The sequence below is a fragment of the Symphodus melops genome (assembly GCF_947650265.1).
Source record: "Symphodus melops genome assembly, chromosome: 5".
Classification (NCBI taxonomy): Eukaryota; Metazoa; Chordata; class Actinopteri; order Labriformes; family Labridae; genus Symphodus; species Symphodus melops.
The window spans coordinates 28,796,245-28,821,875 of NC_136695.1; the positions used below are offsets into that span (position 1 = coordinate 28,796,245).

The 25,631-nt window shown below is 48.0% G+C and overlaps 1 protein-coding gene across 1 annotated transcript in view; it reads right to left on the reverse strand.

Annotated features, from left to right (window-relative positions):
• The window catches only part of thsd7ab (thrombospondin, type I, domain containing 7Ab), a 174,498-nt gene that overhangs the window by 51,028 nt on the left and 97,839 nt on the right, over window positions 1-25,631 (reverse strand). The window contains exons 9-15 of the mRNA XM_079343602.1: window positions 23,840-23,908; window positions 19,912-20,067; window positions 18,545-18,748; window positions 14,576-14,770; window positions 11,798-12,035; window positions 2,369-2,484; window positions 1,246-1,381 (exon numbers count right to left, since the gene is read on the reverse strand). Of these exons, the coding sequence (XP_079199728.1) occupies window positions 1,246-1,381; window positions 2,369-2,484; window positions 11,798-12,035; window positions 14,576-14,770; window positions 18,545-18,748; window positions 19,912-20,067; window positions 23,840-23,908 (1,114 nt within the window). The remainder of the gene's footprint in view (window positions 1-1,245; window positions 1,382-2,368; window positions 2,485-11,797; window positions 12,036-14,575; window positions 14,771-18,544; window positions 18,749-19,911; window positions 20,068-23,839; window positions 23,909-25,631) is intronic.

The following is a 25,631-nucleotide window of genomic DNA, read 5'->3' on the forward strand; positions in this document are numbered from 1 at the left end:
TCTGCAGCTTCAGGATGATCATGTTTAAACTTATCGTTCATGAGAGAAGAGGAGACCACGCCCTGCACGCCACAGGAAACTAAGTAAAGTAAAGGAACTAACTATAGACTGGTATGGTAATGACGTATTTTTGTAGGCCAACCCGAAAAAATGGCGCCGGTGGTTCCTACGAAAATTCGCCTACGGGATTTTTGCATTGGATTTTGCATCATTGCAGAAAATAAACTCTGTGTCAAACACACGTTTCTGATGTGTAGCTGTTTTGTTCAGCGGGATAATCTTTACAGATAAACATCATTTATATGAAGTGTGAAGAGTTAATGCAGCCGAGAGAAGTAAAAAGCTAACGTTATGTGCTAGCTAGTTTATAATGACGTCACGACCGTTATGCTTCATCAATCTAATCAGCGGATTTGACAAGCTAGCTAAATGTTAGCTTAATAAGTTGTTTATTAGCCTAATATTTGCAAGAACACTGAAAAACATGACTAGAGGCGGTAAAGAGGATTAGGGAGAGAGTTCCCGGCGTGATGACGTTTAATGTCTGTGACAACCGCTGTAGTTTCAGCTAGCTACTCGTTAGCAACCGGCGTTTAAAATTCACGTAAAAACTTTAAAAGTCACAAGTGGGGTCTTAGCTAACGTAGTTTATCTCGTCTAACAAAACGTCAACAGCTCTTCAGCTTGTGTGAACCACAGACCTTATTTCAGGCGTCTAACCACAAACACATTCAAAATCCACATTGGCTTTTAGAGTTAGGAACCCATAGCGCTAAAATGCTAACTCACTTCCTGGTTTTAGGACTCAAAACTACACCAGTTTATTGAAGTGTAAACTCTTATCAGCTGCTGTGGAGCTGAGCTCGTAGCATCTTACGTTGTTGTGACGTGTGATTACATTCTGTAACGGTTCAGCCTCATGTGTCATCAGGCGGTCTGGTCATTTTTCCCGCTTTGAACACAGGGGGCGTTAGCTTAATGCTAATTCTATTTATGTTGCAGAAACGTTTTTTTATCTTATTGCATGCTTCTTCCTTCGAGGAGAGAATGTTTGCAGCAGCGTGCTTCTTTCTAAACACTAGTTCAAAGTCTTTTAACTTTTTAGTAAAGGCGCTGTTGATGCTCTGAACACGATATTTCCCGTGTTTGTGTCTCCTGCTGATCGCGCCTCCTCGCTCCGTGTCCAGACTGAGGAGGAGCGGAGGCCATGTCTTTATCACTCGTATCACATGAGAGGATTTTTACCTGAATCCAGGGCAGACTTTGGGGAGCTCACAGTCCTGCTCCTCCTCCAGCACCTCTGGACACTCCTGTCCTCCGTTGGACGGCTGCTGGATGACGAGACGTTTCCTCGACTGCTTCGTCTTGACTGCGACGCCAGCTGAACGGACGCAGGCGATAAGTTGTGTTAGAAGAAGAAAACGTCTGGGTGATGAAGTGACGGGGAACACTGTGATAAGCTGCTCGGCTAATAGTCCTTGAAGAATGAACTTGGAGACGAGTTCTGCTAAATGTGTTTGGACAGCTATCGAAGGACAACATGCACGTCTGATGGCTGATATCAGGCCAACAACGATGATGTAGAAAAAATCCCATTAGACGTGGGAAATGACTCCGATTAAATTGATGGTCTTTACATGTGCGGAGATGCCCTCTGGTAGTTCATTAAGAGCGAACGAGCCTCTGGACGGTCCTGCTTTAAACCTCTGTGTGTGGGCGCTTGTTTGTAATTCTCAGCACAAGGTGAAGATATCAACGTCGGCAATGAATTAAAAATGCACGGCCGGCGGGACGGCACGCTCAAGAGTGAGGTGATTTATGTCGCAGGTTCACACGAGGAGGTCATCAAAATATGGAGGATAATGATTTGCAGCTGTAAATCAATTTAGTGTGTGTGTGTGTGTGTGTGCGTGTGTGTGCAGCTTCTGGACAGCTTGCATGACGGCTGCCTGACAGAGGTGACCTCGTCTGAGCGATGTTTTTCTTTCACTGCACAGAAACAACAACAACAACAACAACAACAGCAGCAGCGCCATGCACTTGCTGACACTTGTCGTCACGGAGCGAATCGGCACGCCAGGTCAGTCCAAAAGGTTGTCTTACACGCCAAGCTGTCAAATTAATTATGTGAAATGTGATGTGAGTGCAGATCTGTAGGAGAAGTGTGTGTGTGGGTCTTATATGATGAAGTGATTTGATTTATTAAGACGCCTTCTTAGAGTGGGAACAACAAGGATTGCGAGGATTCATGGTTAGATGATTCACCATGTTCTTGTGAACCAAAATAGCCGGACTGTAAAATCTGTTTAATTCCCTTTCAGAGGTCTTAATGAGGCCGTATGTCTAACGTCTTTATTCTTCACTGTACCTGCGTCACAGGTAACAGGACACGGCGTCCAGTCGCTGAACGGCGTCATGATGCAGTCCTTCTTGCAGGGCAGCTGGCAGGGTCGCATGGTGCTGGGGCGAGGGCCGTCTGGACACCTGAGGAGGGGGGGACAAAAGGAAACACAGACAGAGACTGAGCTGGGAGCACTTTACACCCAATCACTGAGAGGCAGAGAAAGGACACAGAATCATGTGAATGTTCAGGGGAAGATTGTTTCTAAATGGATTTCTAGGGGACACTCACGTCTCAGTCCAAATGTGACTCCTGCTAAAAATCCTATTTCGGTAAGTATCAGACTAAAGGGAAATTGCTTTTTGTAAATCACAATGTGCAGAATAAAAAAACACACTCAGCGGTTAGATCAGCAGAACTCCTCGGTGTTCAATTTGTCTAACAGCCACATGAAACCTTAACCCTCGAACGCCATCGCCGGCTGATTTTCACCCGAGCAAAAAACCTATTTACATGACTCTCATGATGTCTCTGAAGGCGGGGGGTCAAAAACACACTTTCTCTACAGGCTCGTGTTTCTCTCTCCTGCAGCTGTTCGTGTGTCCTGGAGACTTCAGTGTCCCACGTTTCCACTTTCATTATTTCCGTTTTTTTTTTCATTTTAATCTTGGAGCCTTTTGTAAGGTCCCCACATGGTGCTTGTTTTCATTTTGTTAGACGCATGAATTATCACATTTTTCTGATGATCAATGATTCAAAGCTGCAGTCTTTGTCGTTTTCCTGGAGTCATGATCAGAATCAGAGACTATAATGGATAATATTTTTTGATTTCTCTGCACTTTAACCCCAACAGAAGGAAACACTGGAAACCAGCTGTAAACAAACAAAGAGCAGATTCTAACATGTACTTCCTTATTTGTAAGTTTGCTTGATCCATCCTTGGTCCAGACCCCTCCTTCCTCCCAGTCTCACCCAGTGCAGACACGCCCCCTCCTTCCTCCCAGTCTCACCCAGTGCAGACACGCCCCCTCCTTCCTCCCAGTCTCACCCAGTGCAGACACGCCCCCTCCTTCCTCCCAGTCTCACCCAGTGCAGACACGCCCCCTCCTTCCTCCCAGTCTCACCCAGTGCAGACACGCCCCCTCCTCATATCCACGTCCTTTTTGCTGTTTCAGCTTTCAGTCATCAGGATGTTTTCCTGCTCGCCTCCCTCTGGACTTCAGAGGTGGCTGCAGGGATCTTAGATCCTCTTTGGCCTGGGAACACCTCGGGCCTGACCCTGACCCCCCCATCAGACCTGACCCTGACCCCCCATCAGACCTGACCCCTCCATTAGACCTGAACCTGACCCCCATCAGACCTGACCCTGACCCCCCATCAGAAGTGACCCTGAACCCCCATCAGATCTGACCCTGACCCCCCCATCAGATCTGACCCTGACCCCCCCCCCATCAGACCTGACGATGACCCCCCCCATCAGACCTGACCCTGACTCCCATCAGACCTGACCCCCATCAGACCTGACCCTGACCCCCATCACACCTGACCCTGACCCCCCATCAAACCTGACCCTGACCCCCCATCAGACCTGACCCTGACCCCCCATCAGACCTGAACCTGACCCTGGTCTGATGCAGAACAGAAAACCTCCTCGGCAGAACAAACAAAAACATGTGAAGAGTTTTGAAGGTCTGATTTTGTTTTGGCCACTTTATAAATCATATAAAATGTTTTGTTCCTCGACTCTTTTTCTGAACTATGATGTTTGTACACGTTCTCCCGCTACAGGAGAGTGGACTTGATGTTTCATAATAAAATGTAATCCACAGAAATCCATAAAAACATCGATACTAAGTGGACTTTTCTGCACTTTGAGTCCAAACGTTTGTTCAGGAGCGATCTCCATGATCTCCTCTCACTCTGGGGAGCTTCATCAAACAGCAGCTTTAACTGAAATATAAACGGTTTACCCATCTGCTAAAACATCAAGCTTTCATTTATATGTATGAACAATCTGAATTCAGCAGACGTTTAAACCTTCTAGAAATATAACGCGTGATTTAAAGCTGCGATAAATCTGGCCGTGGAGGGTTCGGCGCACCGACCATCTGTGTGTTGCTGGAGCGCAGAATGTAATTATTCTCCGCACAATCTAGGGCAATAAAAACTGATGAAAACCTTGGTAATCACATCCAGTTTATGGCTGATGTATGCCATCTGGATGACAGGACTTTAAAGATATATATATATATCGAGGGGATGGTCATACGTCCCAGCAGGCACCGCGGGGAAACGTTCACTTTGGTCCCCGTGCGAGGAAACGGAAAAACACGGGAGCGCTTAAAGGCTCGGCAGACCGCGACACACACTCGCTTTGTTTTAACCGCGATCAGCGAGTGATAATCCTGCAGCATGCAGAGGTCACGCTGAGGTTTTCTGAACAAGGGTTGTGTTTAATCTTCAGTCGTTTAAGTACCTAAAGTCCCCCCCTCCCCGTGCACGCCGCAGGGACCGCGCTAAACAGGTCGAGGTGAGCGTCTTCTAATCTGATGTCGGCGGCGCTGCATCTGGAGCGTCGCGGCGGCAGATGTTGCCGGATGTTTCCTCAGTCCTACGGGTGAGGCGGCGGCGATCATCCGGGTGAGGTTTAATGTAGCTGAGAACGAGGCGTCGTTCCTCGGGGCGTTCCACTCGTTAGCGCGGCGTTATCAGCGGGATGTGATGGCGAGCCTCGCAGGGAAAATGTAATAATGTAACAGAGACACAAGGAGAGATTTATTTTTTAATCCCTCTGGAGCAGAACAAATCCTCTGGTGTCTTCATACAAGTGGAAGGTCCCCGGGGAAAAAACAGCTGCCCGACCAAGCAAAAAAAAAAAGGGGGGGGAGGCGAGGGGGGTCATTTACATTTTCAGCCTTCAGCGGGCGCTCACCGTCATAAAGACATGAATGAACAGGTGTGTAGCTCGAGGACACGCCAGCTAATCTGAGACTGCACAGTGACCTTTAATATGGACAGTCTGCAGAGACGTGACAGAGGACAAACAGAAACCTGCGAGATCTGAACACAATCAGAGTAAATATAGAAACCAAACGACTCACAGGAACACGCCGCGTCGTTTCATTCAAATCGCTTTAAAACAGCGAATTAAAAGTTGACTTTACACGACAACGATCTGAACACAAAGTGGAGTCGGGTTCCCACTTTTCTTATTCCGCGTTTAGACGAGCGTCTTTAGGTGGAAATCTGCGTGCACGCGGTGACGCTGAAGTGTCTGATATTTTGATGTAGCATGCTAACGTGCTAACGTGCTAATGTGCTGCAGGCACACGCTGAAACTTCCTGAACTCGACTTCTTTCGTTTTCAACCAGAAGAGGTTTAAAAAGTCTCTGCGTATGTATTTCTGATTCCACCATGACACAGATTCATCGTTTTGATCGACTCCTCGACAAAGACAGGATTTAACCTTTGACCTCCTTAGACCGTCTCTGCTTCTGAAACACAATGAATATCTGAGGATGAGTGGCGTAAGATCAGAAAGGACCTCGAGCGATAAACATCCAGCGCAGTGTTCCGTGACGTCGAACCTTTTGGGTGTTACTGGGTCTGTCCTGGTCTCTGGTCTGTCCTGGTCTCTGGTCTGTCCTGGTCTCTGGTTTGTCCTGGTCTCGGGTCTGTCCTGGTCTCTGGTCTGTCCTGGTCTCTGGTCTGTCCTGCTCTGGTCTGTCATGCTCTCTGGTCTGTCCTGCTCTCTGGTCTGTCCTGCTCTGGTCTGTCCTGCTCTCTGGTCTGTCCTGCTCTGGTCTGTCATGCTCTCTGGTCTGTCCTGGTCTCTGGTCTGTCATGCTCTCTGGTCTGTCCTGCTCTCTGGTTTGTCCTGGTTTCGGGTCTGTCCTGGTCTCTGGTCTGTCCTGCTCTCTGGTTTGTCCTGGTCTCGGGTCTGTCCTGCTCTCTGGTCTGTCCTGCTCTCTGGTTTGTCCTGGTCTCGGGTCTGTCCTGCTCTCTGGTCTGTCCTGCTCTCTGGTTTGTCCTGGTCTCGGGTCTGTCCTGCTCTCTGGTCTGTCCTGCTCTCTGGTCTGTCATGCTCTCTGGTCTGTCCTGCTCTCTGGTTTGTCCTGGTCTCGGGTCTGTCCTGCTCTCTGGTCTGTCCTGCTCTCTGGTCTGTCATGCTCTCTGGTCTGTCCTGGTCTTGGTCTTTTATCGAGGCCACTTCTAAATCTCGCCCTGCAGTTCTCACTCTTGATTTTTGTTTTTTTCTTACCCATAATTCCTTCTGTTCCCGTCCTGTGAGTTTTGAGTCCTTCTGTGCCTCTTACAGTCTAAACTGTAATGCAGCCCCGTTAATGACGGGGAATTATCCCAATTAAGATGATTAAAATTCAATTATATTCCAGTTTGCGGGGAGAACGGAGCATGTTGGTTGGCAGAGGAGAGACAACACAGTGCTTGGCTGGAGGACGCCGTCCATGGAGGCGTGAACGCCGTCCATGGAGGCGTGAACGCCGTCCATGGAGGCGTGAACGCCGTCCATGGAGGCGTGAACGCCACGTGTGATGTTGCTGTTGATGCTGATTTTACTACCTGTTTTCTTCCTTTCAGCCCGTCTCTTAAACCGTCTTTGTCTTGACTCGTCCTGCTCAGAGGTCACTGAAGCGTCTGAGGAGTCTCAGCGTCACCGTCCCGTAATGATCTCTTAATGTGGTGATTTGTAGACGAGGCAGAGGCGCGCACGTCGCGGCGCTGGGAGCTCGTCCCGAAGCGCAACATTAAAAAAGCCGCGCTAATGCTCCTGTTTTCCTGCTTTGCTGCTATTAGCGCGTTGACCTAATCAGTTCGGCGAGAGGCGGCTTTAATCGAGGGAAAGAATAAAAAAAAAAAAAACACAAGCAGATGTTTGAGCAGGATGAAGAAGGGAGTCTCAGAGCTGAAGACATGTCGGTAGGTTTTTAGGAACGTATACAAACACGGTCTGGAGAGAAAAGATAAGGCCTAATTAATTTCTTTATCAAAACTACGGACTACAAAACAAGAACATCATTTGTTTAATTTAGCATGAAACAGCTGCGCTTCTTCGGCGGCCCCTTTCAGAGGTGCCTCACGCCCTTCTTCTCCGGGGCTTTTTATCGATCTATCACCGTAAAGCGAAAAAACAAAAACAGGGAGTAAACAGCCTCCGTTGGAAAAGCCGGCAGGGAGATGATTGACTGAGCTTAATACTGCCGAGCATCATAAGCCATGAATCATTCAGTTCCCTTTCCCACAAATTCCACAGCATCAATGTGATTACACAAACGCAGCACACAGACTGTCGGGATCAATAAGCAGACGTCGCCGTTTTTATCCTCAAACCACAACAGCTTTCTCTCTCTCTCTCGATGGGATGATGGCATCCCGAGCCTGAGGCAACGACACACTCCTCTCTGTTTCGTCCTTCTTTTCTATTGGGCTGTGACAGTCAGCGTTTATCTGTGTGTGTGTGTGTGTGTGTGTGTGTGTGTGTGTGTGTCTCCGTGTCGTGCACCCTGTGAGGTTCACCGCCTCGGGGCTCCGGGAGGAAAGACAGCTCAGATCTATCAATGAAGGAGACGGGGCACATCTGCATATATATACGCAGGGGGCGCAGGCGGCCATGTTTGTTTGTTCTGCCAGGATCCCATGGGTGCACTGATCAAGAGCACCTGCCAGGTGGATTGTGCCAGATGAAGACGTGCAGAGCAGAGAAAACACAGCGCGCTCCTGGCTGTGCAGGCGAGGGAGACGCTGCCTCGGAGCAACAGATGGCCAGACAGCACAGGCTGCTGCGTCCTTACACTCTTTGTTCGGCTCCACGAGTGACCGAACAAAGACGACCGACCGACAGGCCCGGACAGCAGGCGCTCCTTCAGATCCACGTGTGACCAAACAAGGACCAAAAACCAATCAGGTGCGAAGGAGGCTCGATCGTCTGTGACATTCAGCACCGATATCTTCAAGAAAAGCTCTTTCAAGGTTCAGATTTCTAAGATCACCAAAATTAAAGACGCTACAGGATGGTGGAGTCATTGTTCCACTCACACTATCAGCCTGAAAATACCCACGTGATCTCAGGAGGACTGCTCCGGATACTCTCCTGAACCCGGTTGTACACATTACACTCCTTACAGTGGAGGGGTGTGTGTGTGTGGGGGGGGGGGGGGGGGGGGGGGAATCTGAGATCTGACGTGACGTAAAAAGAAGATGCAGAAGTCGCGGACGAAGCAACAGAGTCCGCGACACGGACGCTGTAAAAGGAGAATATTTGCCTTCATGTAGCTTAACAGAATCTCAACGTGGACGAGAGAGCGGAGAAGAACACACAGGAAGCTGTTTGATCAACGCTCGATGCGCCGTGCAGCAGTCACAGGATACAAACGTCATCACCCCCCCTCTCCTCTGATTGGCTCGTGCTGAATTCTCCAGATAATATCCCGCTGCGATCTCACGTCATCTTGCTAACTCCAGGCCACGTCTGCGTTCACACACAGCTGATCACATGTGCAGCCTTTTTAACCTTTTAGACGCTCTTTGGGAACTTCCTGTTCTGCCTGCTGCCGCCGTTCTTCCCCCGGAGGCTTTTTCTTTGTTTAACTGCAAACCAATAAGACGTGTTTTCACCCCCCTGTGTGTGTCTCAGATGTCCATTAAATCCATGTTCTGACACCATCTCATAACTGCTGTTTGACTTCATTATTGCTGTTTGTGTTTCTCGGCACGTTGTCATCGTATTAAACAAGTTTGTTTCTGGTGGACCGATACTCATGCATGTTAAGTAGTGATTATTCGGCCTCTCCCGGCTCAGTTAATTGTGTCATGTCGCTTTGAAAACTCGCACATCAAATCACTGATTGCCAGACCTCTTTATAGCTGACAAATACGGCTAATTGGCAATCAAGCTAATAGGACCCATCTTGGTGGTCCGTGTTTGTCATTGCAAGTTAAAGAGTCAAAGTCATCTACCAGCGAGCGTCCGCTGCACGTGTTTGAGTGTGTGTGTTGGTGTGTTTGAGTGTGTGTGTGTGGGCGAGACAGACGGGATCAACTTCAACTTTTATGAGAAAAAAAAAAAAGATCAGCGTTCTGAACCTTCTTTAGTTAGTATGAAATAGCACACGCTGGCGTTCAGCCGGACGCTGGACACACAAACATCCACCTCCCGACTTTTAAACAACGTGTGTGAAGATCTGCAGCAGAGAATCAGAGAGCGTCAGGAAGGACAGCTGGGACACAGCTGGAGTCGTGTACAGGCTGAATCAGAATAAAAAACTAGGGAAGGTTTCAGCACCACGGAGAGCGCCGTGACGGGGAGGGGACACACACACACACACACACACACACACACACACACACACACACTGAGCTGTTTCATGGTCCAAACGATAGCCGACGCTTCAGTCACCTCAAAAATATAAAAATCTGAGTCGCTACATAAATAAATGGGCCCAAACGCATCTCAGAGACGATCTCTTTTTCTCGGAGGCGAGACTTGAGAGCTCCACACAGATTCACGCAGGTCGTTTACACCTGAAGGTCGTTTACACCTGAAGAACACTCGTTGGAGGATGAGGGAAGGCAAGCCATCAACGTGAAGCTCGAATGACTAAAGCGGCGGTCTCAGACGCCTCAGATCATGTGACTGCGGCGAGCCGCCGCCGACGCTCAGCGAAGCTCGGTTAATGACTCATCCGTGAACGATCGTACATTTATAGATCGGTCCACCGGACAGAGAAGAACTGAAGAAGCCTGTCGGAGGACCGGTCCGGTTTCCTTTGGATCAAGCTGAAAAAACCTCACATATTAAAGTTTTAGACCTCTAAACGTATCCATGCTTGAACTTAGTAAGCCGTCGTCTGATTGGTGCAGACAGAGCTCGGAGGGAACGCCGCGTTCATCATCATTCTAGTCCGACCTTCACGACCTGAAATCCTCTCCTCACACACTCAGCTGAGGTCGATAACTAGGACTTCCTGCTGAGAGGGTGGGCAGGTGCATGATGGGAGTCCGCTCTGGTTTAATTCCTCGCTTTCATTCCTCATTAGTGAAAGTGTTCCTCAGCGTCCTTCGCCCTTATTATGGAGGATTCTCGATTGGACAAAGTTATCGACCGGCGATAAACAAAAGATAATGGAGGCAAATGGACTGTCGCTGTTTACCCTCCCGTCTTCACACCTGCTGGGTTTGAGTTTGTCTCCAGCTCCGGGTTTTTTCATCACGTGGATTTAGGAGAGAACAGAGGACATGGTGGACTTCGACCTCTCCTCTGCGGCTTGATAAGTGCTGCAGACTCCGGGTCAGCGGCTTCACACAGCCAGCGCTCGTTCATCTTCATTCGATCCTCTCGTGCTCTCTCATGAATCACATTTACCTTGTGGTGCACGCAACACATCCGTGACCCTTTAAATAATGCATCCTCTCCTCAATGATAACGACTCCGGTGAGGAGCCAGACGGGAGAGGAGAGAATATTCCGGTTTATGAAGTCGGGAAAAGAAATCAAGTAGAAAAGCAAAGCGATGTACGGAGCCCCTCAAGGCCCAAAAAGTTTGAAAGAATCAGACGTGTTGTGTAATACAGGTCAATACTGTGTGTGCTCACGATATATAAAACCTCTGCTTTGGGACTATACATCTACGTTTTCAGCTCGGTGTTTGTAAGAACAACCAGCACCGCCGTCCTCCAACAAGCAGCGACCTCCAGCTCAGCGGCGAGGAAGTGTGGACGCCAGGAAGACGAGGAACACAAAGAAGAAATCCTCCCTGCACGTCTTCCTGTTTGCTCTTTTGACACCTGCCGTCTCCTCAGGCCTGATGATAACACGCTCAAAGGGCGTGTTGTGGAGCCGAGCAGTCGACCCCGACGGCGTCTTCTTGCATCCGCCTCGTGCCGTGTGGTCTTCAGAGCTCGCCACAAACATCTCCGTCGCTCGTCTGCCTCCTGATTAAATTGCCTTAAAGTATCAATCCCATTTAATTACTGTCATTATCATCAATGAGGAATTACCAGCGCCCAAAAACGGCAGGGTTAATTAGGCTTTCAGGGACGCGGAGATTACTTATTAATCTGTGGTCGCCTGTGAGGGGAAGATATGAGTTGGGTGTTAACTTCACGTGGAGTGTGCTCTGCTTCCTTAACTAGCTCCTGACTCTGATACCCGCCTCGCTCTCAATGTCACTTACAAACCTGCCTGCTGACGGCCCTCTGTGTTCATCAGCGGAGGCTCCCAGGGTCAGTTTTTATTCTGTGTTCATGAAGCGACGCGACAAAACAACAGGAAAGGATTCTGCACGTGCTCTGTCCTCGGAAAGTGCAGCTCTTTGTTTGGGACACACTGAATGAAGTCAAATCAGCTTGTGTTAAGATGAAATGAAGTCAGCGAGGCAGCAAAATGACCATAAAAGTTTCACCTGAAACAAAAACAAGCGTTTAAAAAAGAAGCCTTACTTCTTGGGTGGCACCTGTCCCACGTTGACTCGCACGCAGATGACCTTGCGAGTCTGCATCCCCGTGGAGCAGGGACCCTGGCGATTGCGGACCACCGTGGAGACGTTGAGGGAGGAGGCGGAGGGGTCGTCGGAGCACGGCCCCCAAGGCCCCGTCTGCCAGTGATAGACCGTGCAGGCGTGCTCGTTGCAGTTGCGCACCTCCTGGAGGACGCTGCTGTTCGGGCACACGGCGCCGCCTGAGGAGACGAGAGCAAAACGGATGGTTGTCTTTTGTGTGTAGAGCTCATCGGTGATCCCGCCGGCTCTGATTCCAGTAGGAACATTTCCCCTTCAAATCCCCCCCCCTTATATGAAGAGACCGTAACCATGACAACCAGCTATCCCAATACCCGTCATTAAAGTGCATTTTAAAAAACGGAGAAAAAGACAAAAAAAAAGGTACTCGACTGTTTACATCGTTTTCATCCGGAGTCAATCAACTACACATCCCACAATGCATTGCAAATGATATGTTGTTTTTTCTTCAAATGTCGTTGTTTTCCTTTTTATACTGTTGATATACTTTTTGTACCATGTTGTAGTTTGTGTTGTTTTTACATCTCAGACATTTTTTATTTGTCTTGGTGAAAACCTTCCTGCTATTTCAGTCTGCCTGTTTTGACCCCCCCCCCCCTTCCCTCCCCCGGTGCTGTAGGACTACACATAAAGAGGGTTTCATTATTTTTTCAGCTGCTCGCACATTCTGTGCGACCGAGCTGTTTTCATGCACACATTTCAGAGCTCCAGCTCGTATATATGCTGGAGAGCGAGGAGCTGTCGGTGGCAGGTCAGACTCTCGGCGCCCTGCTCTGCCGTGTACAACCTCTGTTTATTGTTTTCCCCTCGCCCAGAATAACACGCCTGTTTGTGCCTCTCTGTCATTTCTCTTCAGAGGCGGCAGGCAGGCAGGCAGGCAGTCAGTCAGGCAGTCAGCGTTCGGGTCGATGGACTGAGAGGGCCCTCTCCGCTTTCGAGTAACTGCCGACACTTAGGGGCTTTCAGCAGAGATGGAGAGGCGTTGCGCTCCTCCACACCTGTATTTCTCTGACAGGGAGCCAGCTCCATAACGAGCGGCCGTGTACTCACTGTTGGGCCTGAATCACACGCTGCCAACTCCGACAAATCTCCACCTAATGATCACTGAGACAGACGTCCTCTGGTGACTGTGCCGTGCCAGCACAGCTGACTGAGCTGCTCCCAGCACATGCACGACAATGAGCTACAAACGCCGCAACAACACCGCTCGATGGGTTAATAAAGAAACACAGCACGCGCGTTTACGTTGGCGGGATCGTTCACAAAGAGCGGAGCAGAGGATGTCTGAGTGTTAGCCACAGGTTAGCTTCATCTCGTGCAACGCCACCTCAAATCATCACCCGTCTGTTCCTGCAGGGGGCGCTAACTTTCTGCGATCCTGCAGTCGACCTCTAGTGGACACTTGATGCACTGCAGGATTTTGCACTTCAACACTGGTTTTAGCTGGTACTTCCAACCTTTAAAGCCTGCATGCGTCGGCTGTCAGTGATTGGTTCTTACACTACAAATTAAATGTGAGACGTTTGATAAAAAGGTTATTGATCACGCATTCATTAAAACTTTATTCACCGCAGACGTCCTGGTGATTGCTTATTATTTTCAACCCTTTATCTCGAAGCTTCGAGAGGTTGCTTCACTTTCAAAAATTGATTTTTTTTTTTTCCATCACTCTTATTAATATGCAAGACAGGAGCCGGAAAAACCTGCCAAGGAGCTCAAAATCTAATCAGATAATCTGCTCTGCTGGGGGAAACCTGTGGTGAGGATACTGCTATCAGTGTGTGTGTGTGTGTGTGTGTGTGTGTGTGAAAATAAACGTGTGTCTGAACAGACGGCAGACGGAAGTTTGATATTGTTTCTAAAGCTACGACAAGTGCAGCTGCTACATTTACAGACTAAAGTCGAAGATTTACCAAAAAGTTCCGGAAACTTTGGCACCCGAGAAAGACCTTTAAAAAAAAATAAAATAAAGATATAAAAAGATGTTAATGTGACAGGTGAGATAAGCAGAGCGTGAGCTAACGCTAACGCTAACACAATCACGCTACTTCACACATGGCCAACGAGGCCTGACTCCACTACAACACGCTGAATATGTTCACAGTCAGCCTGAAGCTCTAATGATAATGCCGCTTTTTTTAATTATTTTTTTTTTATGTCAAAACAAGCTAACACTTTTTTTTTTCTTTCTACGTGGCGACACATCGCTAGAGGTCGTAAACCGCTACCAGCTAGCTTTAATTACAAACGTTACCCTCCATCACTGTGATCCAGGCCACAACCATCGCAGTGACTGTGAGGAAAACACACTCCCATAAGACACAGAAAGACATGACAAAGGGAGACACACACACACACATGCACACACACACACACACACACACACACGCACACACACACACACACACACACACACACAGGGATTGGAAGCAGAGAGAATGAGCATATGCAGAGAAGTGATGTGAGAAGCAGATAAAGAGTGAGAGTCAGGAAAGGAGACGGAGCGACTGAAATAATCACCAGGACAGATAAGCAGACTGTTTGAGATAAGGACAAACACACACATGCAGACGAGTGTGAAATCCACACATTCAGTGAGCGACAGCAAAGGACGAACTTGAAAGGCCATGACTAAGCCAATATCCGAGCCTCATCTGCATACATTTCCATGCACGAGGCCGTCTGGCAGGTGGCGGCTCACCTTCCCCGGCGTTGTAGGCGAGAATGGAGCGAGTCCTCAGCTGCTTCCCCTCGATGGTTTTACTCGAGCACGTCTGTGAACACGTGGACCAGGGCGTCCACTCGCTGAGCACGCAGTCCCTGGAGCAAGGCACCTCGCACGCCACGGGCTCGGGGACCGGGGCGGACGAGCAGAGACCTCTGTCCACTTCTTCTCCTGGAGGGGAACAAAAGTAATCCTTTAGTGCTCGATGTGAATCAGAAACACGGCTCCCAGTCACTCATTTCACTTTTAATAACAACAGAAACCTTTAAAAATAATCCCATTATTTGAGAACATTTGAGAAAAAAAAGTGTCTAAAATCCATTCTGTGGAAATCAACATATTTGATAGGAACTAAGTGATGGATGGATAGACACTTTATTGATCCCGAGGGGAAATTCAAGGCATCCAGTAGCAGGACACAAGACAGTAGGATTGGGATGAGGAGGATACTTCCTGTTTTAAGAGTCACAGGAGGAGACGCGTGGAATCTGTCCCTCAGAAGTTGAAATGGAGGAAATATGGAGCGGGTGTGAGTTTGACTTTTCCAGCTGCCGTTCATTCATCACATAGAAACCATCATCTGTGATTTCTGGATGTGAATTTTCCAGCCTTGATTTCCTTTTCATTTGGACTAACTTCCTGTTTCCTTGAATCGATTCCAGGCCCTTGGTGTTACATTTAAAATAAACCAAAACAGCTGCTCCTTTTCTGAATTTGATTTATCGATAACGTTGCTACACAAAATTTCCATCTGTGTTTCCAGGTAAATAAAGTGCCATCTGTAAGGGAAGTAAATCCACAACTGAGACGCTTTCACAGAGTTTTTGATGAAGCTTCACTCTCCGGGGTTCAAGTCCGACCTGTGTCCCCCCTGGTTTCTGTCTCTACTGGATCTTGACTGCATCGTCTCGTGTGAGCGTTCAGAGGATTATGATGTCAGACACCATCCTGACAAAAGGACTCGATTCGCCCCGGCTTAATGCAACCGAGATATCCTCATGAGCAGAACCTCTGTAAATGTGCGACAGCGTTCAGTAAACAAAAAGTCTCTTTGTTGGTTTTTCTACTAAAAATGTGAAGTTTACGATTTGTTGTTTTTTTTGTCGTCCTCCTCACCCCATGAAAACAACACTTAATGAAAACAACACTTAATGAAAACAACACTTAATGAATCAACACTTAATGAGAGAAAAGATTAAAAAAAAGAAGCATCATAATTGACCATGAAGCGCTGATTGAGACGCGCTGCTTCCCGTTTACAGTCGAGGACTGACTGGGTGTTAACTGGTGGTAATGAGAGTACACTTAAAGGCTCAGAGATTCACGGCCTCTTCACTTCAGCGTGGAGAAGAATGGAGCAGCTGGGGGAAACGAACAGCTGGCTGTTTTAATTGGTGGAGCGGTGTCAAGCCCACAGACCGGCTCAGATTGTCGGGACGTGCTTCGTTTTCCTAAGACGTCGGAGAAGGAAGGAGGAAGAGCGGAATGCAAACAAGAGAAGAAGAACATCTTTTATTTCTTCGTCTGTTTATTCAACATCGTTCGACGTGAAGAGATCTGGAAGCGGGGAACGTTTGGAAACACCATGATGGACTTCCTGTGGATGTAGGCGGAGCTTACCGACGTCTCAGTTAAAGATTCATTCAATAAATGATGAGCTGATTTTCTTTTCGCGGTCTGTCGGAGCGTCCAGGCCGTTGAGTCTCCACGTGCAGAGCATGAAGCTGTAACGACGTTAAAAACCTGAAGGCACGTGTCCAACCTGGCTGTGCGCTCAGGACCGTCTCCATGACAACAGCCCGTTGACAACAAAGACAGGAATCGGACCGGTGAAGCAGACGGGCTTGCTCTGCCTTCACCGCAGGAATAATTCAACACATCGCTCTCGTGTTTCCCCCTCCTGACTCGACAGCTGATCAGCAGCACTTTATGGATTATTGGTAGAATATTCATCCGGATGCACTTGTGACTGCGGCGCTCTCCATAATGAAGTGGCACTGAACATAAAAGGAGCAAACTCACACGGGGTCCTTACACTACACGGGTCGATGTTTTATTGATGAGCTTCTTGCATCAGCCATAAGTGGATTATATTAACCCACATATACTGGCCTGTGTTGCTTCATGTGCTGCCCCCCCCCCACCCCCCTGCCCCCCCCTCATGTGAGCGATGCATACGCCCGGGAAAATGTAAACCTGTCAGAGGCTGAATGAGAATTTCAAGCAGGAGGAGAATCGCTGGAGCTTCAGAAATCAGTCCGGGCTCGACTTTGCATTAAGATGTCACTTTGACAGATACGCAGTGAAGCAGTGATGACTGAGCAAGACACGGCATGAAAATAAGAAGTGACAAGAGACCGCCACACTTTCCAGGCTTCTCAGAGAGAAAACATGAATGAACAGAACGCCCACTCTGAAACCAAAACCGCCGCCGCTGCCGCCGCTCTGTGCAGGAAAGAAGCAGCTCTCTCCGCCTAAGTAAGCAGGCAGTCAGCATGGGGGATATCGACGGCCACTTTCAATAACATTCGTATCGACCTCCGTCTGCTGTCTGGGCGCTCCGGCTGTGTGGCCTTTTTTTTTTTTTATGGCTCGAACAAACATCGGCTGACGATGCAGAGAAAAATCTCTGAGGCGAGAAGGGGAGTGAAAGTCCAAACAGAACAGATCAATGTTCATCAGATGAGGGAGTGAAGGTGGTGCGGATCAATCAGCCAAAGTCAGGTGAGTGCAGGGACTTCACAACGGGGACAAAAAACTTGGAGCTACGATTCGAAGGTCGCACGAGTTTACCTTCAGTCTGAATTAAAACAGGATGTCATTTTGCACCTCGTCTGAAAATGTAACTGGATAAAAATCAATAATGAGCGGTACCTTATTACATCCTCCACGTCTGTAACACCTCCTCTTATATTAAAGATTTACACTCATAATGGAGCAGTAAAAATCAGGAGCAGCAAAAGAAGGGCAGGACATCGTCCAGGACCCGGGGGCCGCGGAGGATTGATTTGATTTAGTGCGAGGAAGGTTTAATTGTGCGTGCAGAGAGGAAGGCAGTAATGAGAGAGACAGCAGGGAGAGAGAGAGAGAGAGAGAGAGAGAGAGAGAGAGAGAGAGAGAGAGAGACAGCAGGGGGAGAGAGAGAGAGAGAGAGAGAGAGAGAGAGAGAGAGAGAGAGACAGCAGGGGGAGAGAGAGAGGGAGAGAGAGAGGGAGAGAGGTGGCTACGCTGAATCAAGCGAGCGTTAAAGTAGAACGGAGGGAGGAGAGGGGAGGAAGCAGCGCAGGAGGGAGAGGAGTCTGGGGAGAAGTCGGTGAATGGCAGGAAGTGAGTCAGAAGGAGGAGATAAACACACACACACACACACACACACACACACGGAGCTCCGCGGGGAGAGATGGAGTGTCAGTGTCAGCGAGGACGTGACTTTGAAGGATTTCTGTCAAATCAGGTCAAAGCTGCTCGATTTCACTGCAACTGAAGCGTCATGGAAAGCAGCGAGTTCGAGAGAAGAGCTTCCTGATTCCAATCAGCAGCAGCAGCAGAAAGGACGTGATTATAAACGAAGGATCCTTTCAGCCGCCGCGTCCTCCGACTGTTAGCGAGGAGCGTTGATCAACGTCACTGTCGTTCTAACGTTCCTGTTCAGCGCAGGAGCGCTGGCGTCAAGCGTTTCCACGCTGAGAAGAAAAAGAAAAGCGCTGCATGTCCCGCCCTGTCTCTATGGCAACCGTCTGTTGACAACACCTCCTTTACTTGAGATTGTTTATTACAGGGGAAGAGCGCCGGTGACGCTACTCATTCACTAGTCGTAGAGAACCCCACTTACAAGTCTTACGGTCTGATGACCTTTATTTTCTTTGAACCAATCAGCAGCTTGAGCTGCATTCATAATTCTGTTTGTAGTGATTTCTATCAATGGCGTCCATGCACGGCCTCTCTTACCATTGCTGTTGACGCACGTGACCTGTGCGAGCTGAGCGCCGGGGCCGCACGGCTTCTCTCCGTCAGGAACACACTGATCCAAACCCGCCAGCTGCCAGTCGTGACAACTGGGCTCATCGCACGGCACCGCCTCCACCAGGTGGGGGCAGTTCTCGGGCCCTCCCGTCGGCTCGTTGGTGATTCGCCGTCTTCTCAGTTTGAAACCTGCGGAACAACAAGCAGAGCGTGACGACTCTCCGACAACAAACCAGAATGTACCTGCTATATAATCCTCATCTGGTGACATCGTGTATAGAGCAGGTTAAACTAGATCTGCTCGAGCTACAACAGAAGATTGAGGTTGACAGAATCTGGAAATCGAGGAGCGAGAGACGAGGAAGCGACACGCGAGAAAGGAGCGACAGGTCGGACTCGAACCCGCGCCGTCTGCCTCGTGGACTCGTGCACATGGCGCTCATTCACAACAACCACCAGATCATCGGTGGTCCGATACAACAAACCTTCTGCTGAATGAAGGTTCCCTCTCCGCTGTTCGATTCCTTCGTTTGGCTCATTTCTGTCTGAAGGTTTTTCAATAATGACTGAAACACAAACTCTCCGTGCACATCCTCCTGTCCGCTCGGACATTATGCACACGGGAAGTCACGCAGGAGTCCGCCTGTGACATATTTAACGAGCTGCAGTCAACTCTTAATCGCTCTTTACGTATGAAGGAGAATAAAACGTTGAACTCTGACACGATATTTTGACTTCAGAGCTCCTCCAGCTGCTGCTACATTACAATAATAATAAGTTCAACACGTCCAGCTGTGGTCGTCACTGATGTATTATTAAACACTGTCCTGTCAGCAGGTCATCATGAAGTATTGAGAGCATCGCTCTGAAGCTTCAGCTGCTGTAAAAAGTACACTAATATCATGAAGTTAAACTTTAATTAAGACATAAATATTCATCCGCTTCAGTCCGTCTGTAATCTTTAAAGAGTGATTTTACTGAGAGTTGGAGGAAAGGAAACATTTAGTGCACTGTAAAAGTGAAGCGCTAAATAACGCCTCGATAACGTTAATGACAGTGTTGACTTTATTATGTTGGTTTAATTATCGGTCCGGCTGCAGAGACGTTTTATCTCAGCAGCAGGTGGCTGAAAGACTGAATGTCGAGTAAATGTAATGAATGCAAACGGGGTGAGATAAACAGGTTTATGCAGAAAACCGTCAAACGTTTTTATGTTGCTGCAACTGAAAAGATCCCGACGTCAGTGTCTCATCTTTCACCTGTAACTGTGCACAACCATGTGACAATGAGCCGTCAGTGTTTGAGATGTGCAGACGGCTCCTCCTTCTACGTGACCCGCAGAGTCTCTGTACCTTTCTTTGCAGCCTGCTCGTCACAGTTCTCGAAGGTGCAGGGTCCCCACGCCCCCCACGGCGACACCTCACAGTCGATGGGGCAGGGGATTTGGCACAGCTGGGACCTGTTGGGGATGGGACCCTCGCACAGTTTGTTCTCCACTGGGGAGGACGCTGCAGGGACGAGAAGAAAAGGAACCCAAAAAAATGAGCAGCAGATAAAAATGGAGCTAATTTTACTCTGATGTTATTCCTGGTTTGTCTTGATGCTAGTTTGCTTTTATTCCTGGTGTTAAGAGTCCCAGCAGAGAGCAGGGGAGAACCGCAGTGTTAAAAAACAAAACAAGCCTGTGAAGCAGACACTATTATCCCTTTGTTTTGTTTATCGACTCCCTGTTAGCATGTCAAGATGATGAATTAGCAATGATTATCTCAAGAAGCGCCTTGCTAGCAACATAAAACACGGTGGAGTCCTGCCCACCGGCTCTCAGGAGACGAGACAACAGTGGAGATGTAAGAGAACAGAGACATTATCTTGGCTCATGTTTATTCCATGAGGTGTAATTTGGCGCCTTCTTCCTCTGCTTCTGCCATGTTGGATTTAGGAAAATATGATGCAACAGGTTCATGTATGCCCGTCTGAACTCCCGGTGAGGCTCTGAGTAAATAAGAAGGGAAGACGCTATCGCCGCGCATCGTTCAGCTCCACAACACAGATCTATCTGCATCCACTGAATGTAGATAAGGTATGTGTGTTAGTGTGAGAGTTGTTTCACTGCATCTTTAATGCGAGGAGCAACAAGCTGCATGAAAGCATTTACACATTTAAAGGTCACGTAGCGTAGTTCTCCGATTCATTTAGCAGACGCTTTCATCAGAGAGCACAAACAGCACGAGCGAGGTTGTAGTAAGGAGGAGACAACGAACGGCTCGAATCGAGTTTGATCGGACTCACGGGTGCTGACAGGAAGTGACCAGAGGTGCAGACAGGAAGTGACCAGAGGCAGAGCACAGCATCATCAGAATCATCCTAAAATCATCCTCATCAGTGCGAAGGTATTCATGAAAGAGCTGGGTCTTTCGCCTTTTCTTAAAGGTGCAAATGGACTCTGCAGATGGAAGTTTAATCCACCACCGGGGGGCGACAGAGGAGAAGAGCTCCTCTTCAACATGTGTGTGAAGTGTGTTGTTGTAAATCCACTCTGATCCTGTATTTGATCATGTCTATAAACCCCTCTATTTCAGCCCTGCTCAGAACAGGCTGTTTCTGTGTCTGTAGCTTTAAATATGTAAATGAGCTGTGTCTGGCCACGCCCCCTCTCTGGAAGGGCTCGGGTGTACTCGCTGCTTTCTGGCTCCATGTCCTATTGTTTACGGTGAGAAGGCAGACTCAGAGGGCAGAACAAACACCTAGCTGTGGGAGTGTCACCCACCTGGGGGAGGGGCTACTGCCCTTTGTGATGTCATGAAGGGAACATCTCCAAACCGGCCTGTTTGAGCACACATTTTCTGAAAAGTGGAGCAGGCAGAAGACGATACCTCGGTGTAGTTTCTGTGTGGGAAGAACTGTTTGTGTCCATGTTGTGTTTTTTAGCATCAGGTACATTTTCAGAAACGTCTCCATCTTTCGGGGTTTGGCGTCCCACGTCGTTTTTATCTTCATCAATCAGCTCACGACACCCCGGCGCCATCCATCCACAGCTGTCAGTGTGAGCAGACTTTGCGTCAAAACTGAATTTGCACCATCTGTTTTTCAGTTTTTTCTTCCTCTCCTGTTTCTGATATCACAACATTTATTTCTCCCTTAAAATCAAGGGAATCAACGATTTGCTCGTTTTTTTTTTGAGAACATGAGCCGCACTGTGAAAGTTCAAAAGAAAACAGAATCGTTCTCCACAAAAGCACAAGGACGGATTGATTTCAACTTTCACAGGTATTGAGCGAGGAACTTGAAATACAGGTATTTAGTGATTCACAACAGAAGCCTCTTCACATGTTCGACCTGAGGCACTTCATTTCCTGTATTCCAACGGTTTCCTACAAGACATCAGAGAGCTTAAAGCCTCAAATAGTCTGGAGAGCTGAATCATAATTCCCTTACAACTGTACAGGGGGAGGCAAGTGGGGCTTTTGAAATGCAAAATGGTTAATTCCTCTTACAAATACACCGAGAGTCAAATACTCCGTTTGGTTTGCTGAGCCGCTGTTAATCCTCGTCTTATTGGGGGAACTACACAGACTTCAATCTTTCAACATCAATCCATTTGGGAATACAAGACTGAGGACCAACAGTGAGTTTTGGTCTCCGTGCGATACAGGAGAGAGAGAGAGAGAGAAAAAAAAAAGCTGCTCTATTAGTCCATTTTAAAGCGTGAGCTCCTTCTTCTTATTGTGCTGAACTGACAGCGGAGGGAGAAATCCCTCATGCCAGTGTGGCTTACTGTCTGCAGCGCTGGGAAACTTCTTCATGTCTCACTATCCATATTCTCTTTGTGAAGACACAAAGTTTTTCTTCCGGGACCTTCAAAGCCTCGAGTCCTCTGCCTGGATTTTGAAGGAAGAATACAGAACTTTGTTGTAATACGACTCGTCCTTTTGTTGGATGTCGCTGCAAGACTCGACGGTGTGGGATAAAGAGGAACAGTGTGTATACCAACCTTTTGTGATCTGAGGCTTCATTATTGGTTTTTATTGAAATCAATGTTGAAATTATTAGTCGTGTTAGATTGTGTGGGGATAAGAGCAGAGGAAATAAGGAAGGAGACAAGGACAGGAAAGTGGATGAGCAGGAAAGGATAAGAGAGATCAAAGGAGAAATAAAATACATTTTTTTAAAAAGAAAGGAGAAAAGAGAGGAGAACATGAAACAAGGAGTGTTAAAGAGCTTAGAGGGAATGGGGTTAGAGAAAGTCTAAAGATCAGTACCAGGAGAGGAGAGGTAGGAAAATGGAAATGGAGAGGATGAATGAGAGAGGATAAAACAAAGGTGAGGAAAAAAAAATAATGGAGGAGAAAAGACAGGTAAAGATGTTAAAGAGTAAGATCAGAAGTGATGAGGAGGCGGCTCAGGAGGAAACAGAGAAATGATCAGAAAGAACGGATAAGAGAGATCAGGAGAGAAGGAAAGGAAGGAGAAATAATGGATCGAGTGCAGAGGATGAACTGGGATGCAATGATAGAGATCAGGTAAGAAGCTGAGGTGAAAGGGTGGGAAGGAAGAAAAGGATTGGATGGTGATGGTGAGAAGAATCTACCCAGGAAATGAGAAGAGCCGTTTAAATCATGAAAGCACGTGAGAAACAGGCGGGATCCTTCATGCACGTAACGAGACACTTCCACAGCATCAAGTCAAGCCCTGAAATATGCTGGGCGGGGCGTGCTTGAGTTTTGATTTGCAGCATGTGCATGTGTGAAAGGGGCTGAGCATGAGAAGAAAGACGGAAGGGACGAGGGAAAGGAGTTAGGGGAGGAGAGAAGGAAAGGAGGAACAGGGGTGAGAAAGGAGGATATGATAGGAGAGTAGAAGTGAGCAGAGGAAAGGATAAGAGAGAAGGGAAGACGTAGGGTTAGATTGGTGGAACAAGAAGAATAAAGAGGATGGAAAGGGAGAAACAGAGAGTGGAGGAAAGAGAGAAGGAGAAGAGGAGGAGGAACAAACAGTACAGGAGACGAAAAGGGAGCAGGAAAAAGGGGGATAAGGAGGAGAGGAGTGAGTAGAGGAAAGGATGAGAGAGAAGGGAAGAGGAAGTTAGAGGAGGAAAAAGAAAGGGAGTGGACCAAGGTGGCGAAAAGGAGAGGAGAGAGTAGAGGAAAGAAGAGGATGAGAGAGGAGGAAGGAAGTGAAGGAACCCGGGGGGGGGGGGGGGGGGGGGGGGGGGGGGGACCTGGTCGGCGAAGCAGAGGGGGCATCTGGGGCTTCGTCATCAGCGTGACTAATATGACCTACCTGTGATCTGGAAGGTGACGGAGAGGAGAGGGGGGACACTAGGCTTCTGCTGTCTTTGGGTCTGACCCGCTGCAATTACAGGGGGGGCGGGGGGGCGGGGGGGAGATAGCGCTATTAGCTAGGCACACAGCGGGGACACAGAGGCACTATCAAACAAACACCGGGTGATGGGAAACAACACACAAGAGACACGCTGAGGCTAATGCAGCACTAAGAGCAGGAAGACGATTACACGCCTTACAGACGTCTGTTTTGGATTCTCTTTGGCAGATAAGTCCCCATTTTGGCTCAATATCTCCGAGTGGCCGGATCAGAGCCGGGGGTAACGATCAGAACTGGACTTTTGGTGACCATGTAATCTCATCAGGTTGGAGATTTTTGGGCTTTAAGGATGAAAACAAATGTGATTACAGATCTTTTTAAATCCCCGAGCAGCAGACTTATCGGCACTCTTTTCCATTAATTATTTAAAGTGTTGCCGTTAATAGCAGATAATTAACTCGGCTGAGTGCAAGTGTCAGACCAGATTGTGCTCAGCCGTTTTTTTTTTGTTGTTTTTTTTTGGCTTTCCAGGCATTTAAAGGAGGAGTTCAACATTTAAAGCAACAATCTGTAAATATATTCAATCTTCAAATTCAGCCGACTACTAACTTTTATAGTCAGCTGTGATTGTATTGAGAAGTGCGTAGGAGACATTCTCCCCGTTCTCTGTGAAGCTCACATCCAAACAGCTGGGAAGCTGTGAGGCAGCTCTCCGCAAGAAAGCGCATTCTCATTATTTTTCTTTTTGTATTAAATAACTTATTAAAACAAAGACATCCATTTGGGAAAACAAGATAAATGAATACATGAACATAAATCAGAAAAATACATAATTATAACAACACAATCTGGAGTTCAATAAAGATTATCTGATGTGTATTTTTAACTTTAAAGTTTGAGCCATGTCCCATCTGGCAACATGGAGGAGGCGGGGTTTATGCAGCCGGTCAGGAGGCGGCGCTCCAAATAGTTTGGCTACACTCCCAGGTGGCTGTTTCTCCGTCCAGCTCAATGTACAGGCGACATGGTACCAACCACTAGCCATTTGACTTATGCTAAGCTAGGCTAACGATGCTCTGATTCTAGCTCTTCACAGAAACAAGATTGAGTCCTGATGAGCTCAAAACGAGTTGACTTTGCGTCTTGTCAGACTTTTTTCTCTTCAGCTCATTCAGAAGACATCGTTGTGACGTTCACAGACAGCGGGAGCTAAAAGAGCTCGAGGTTCTCCTCATAGTCTCAGTGTCAATACACCTTCTTTAGTACTTTTAAGTCAATTGTCTTCTCAAGTTCTAGGAACGGTGACCAAAGCGTCAACCCCCACACGGCTGTGAGAGGTGCTTAGCGGATCTGTATGTTCCAGCTTTGCAAAACCTACAGCCGCCCGGCTTTAGCTGAGAAAGTGCCGGATGATGTTACTTATGCAGTGATACTGATCTGGGGTCAGTTCGGAGCTTCTCCTCCGGAGAGATTAAGGTCCAGACTTAGGAGGTAGTAAGCTGATTCCAGATCTTGGCCTGAGGGTGTCGTTCGCCCTTTTGCGTGGTGATATTTATGCATGAGAGAGAGAGAGAGCGAGAGAGAGAGAGAGAGAGAGGGCGAGAGAGAGAGCGCGCTGGCTGCAGCTTTACTGAACCACTTCTTTCCTGCCTCTACGTCTCAGTGGTATAAAGCTGGAAGATTACCCCCCAACGGAGGGGAAAGAAATCCTGCGTCTAGAAGATAAGAACTCTGCGCTGAGCACACACAC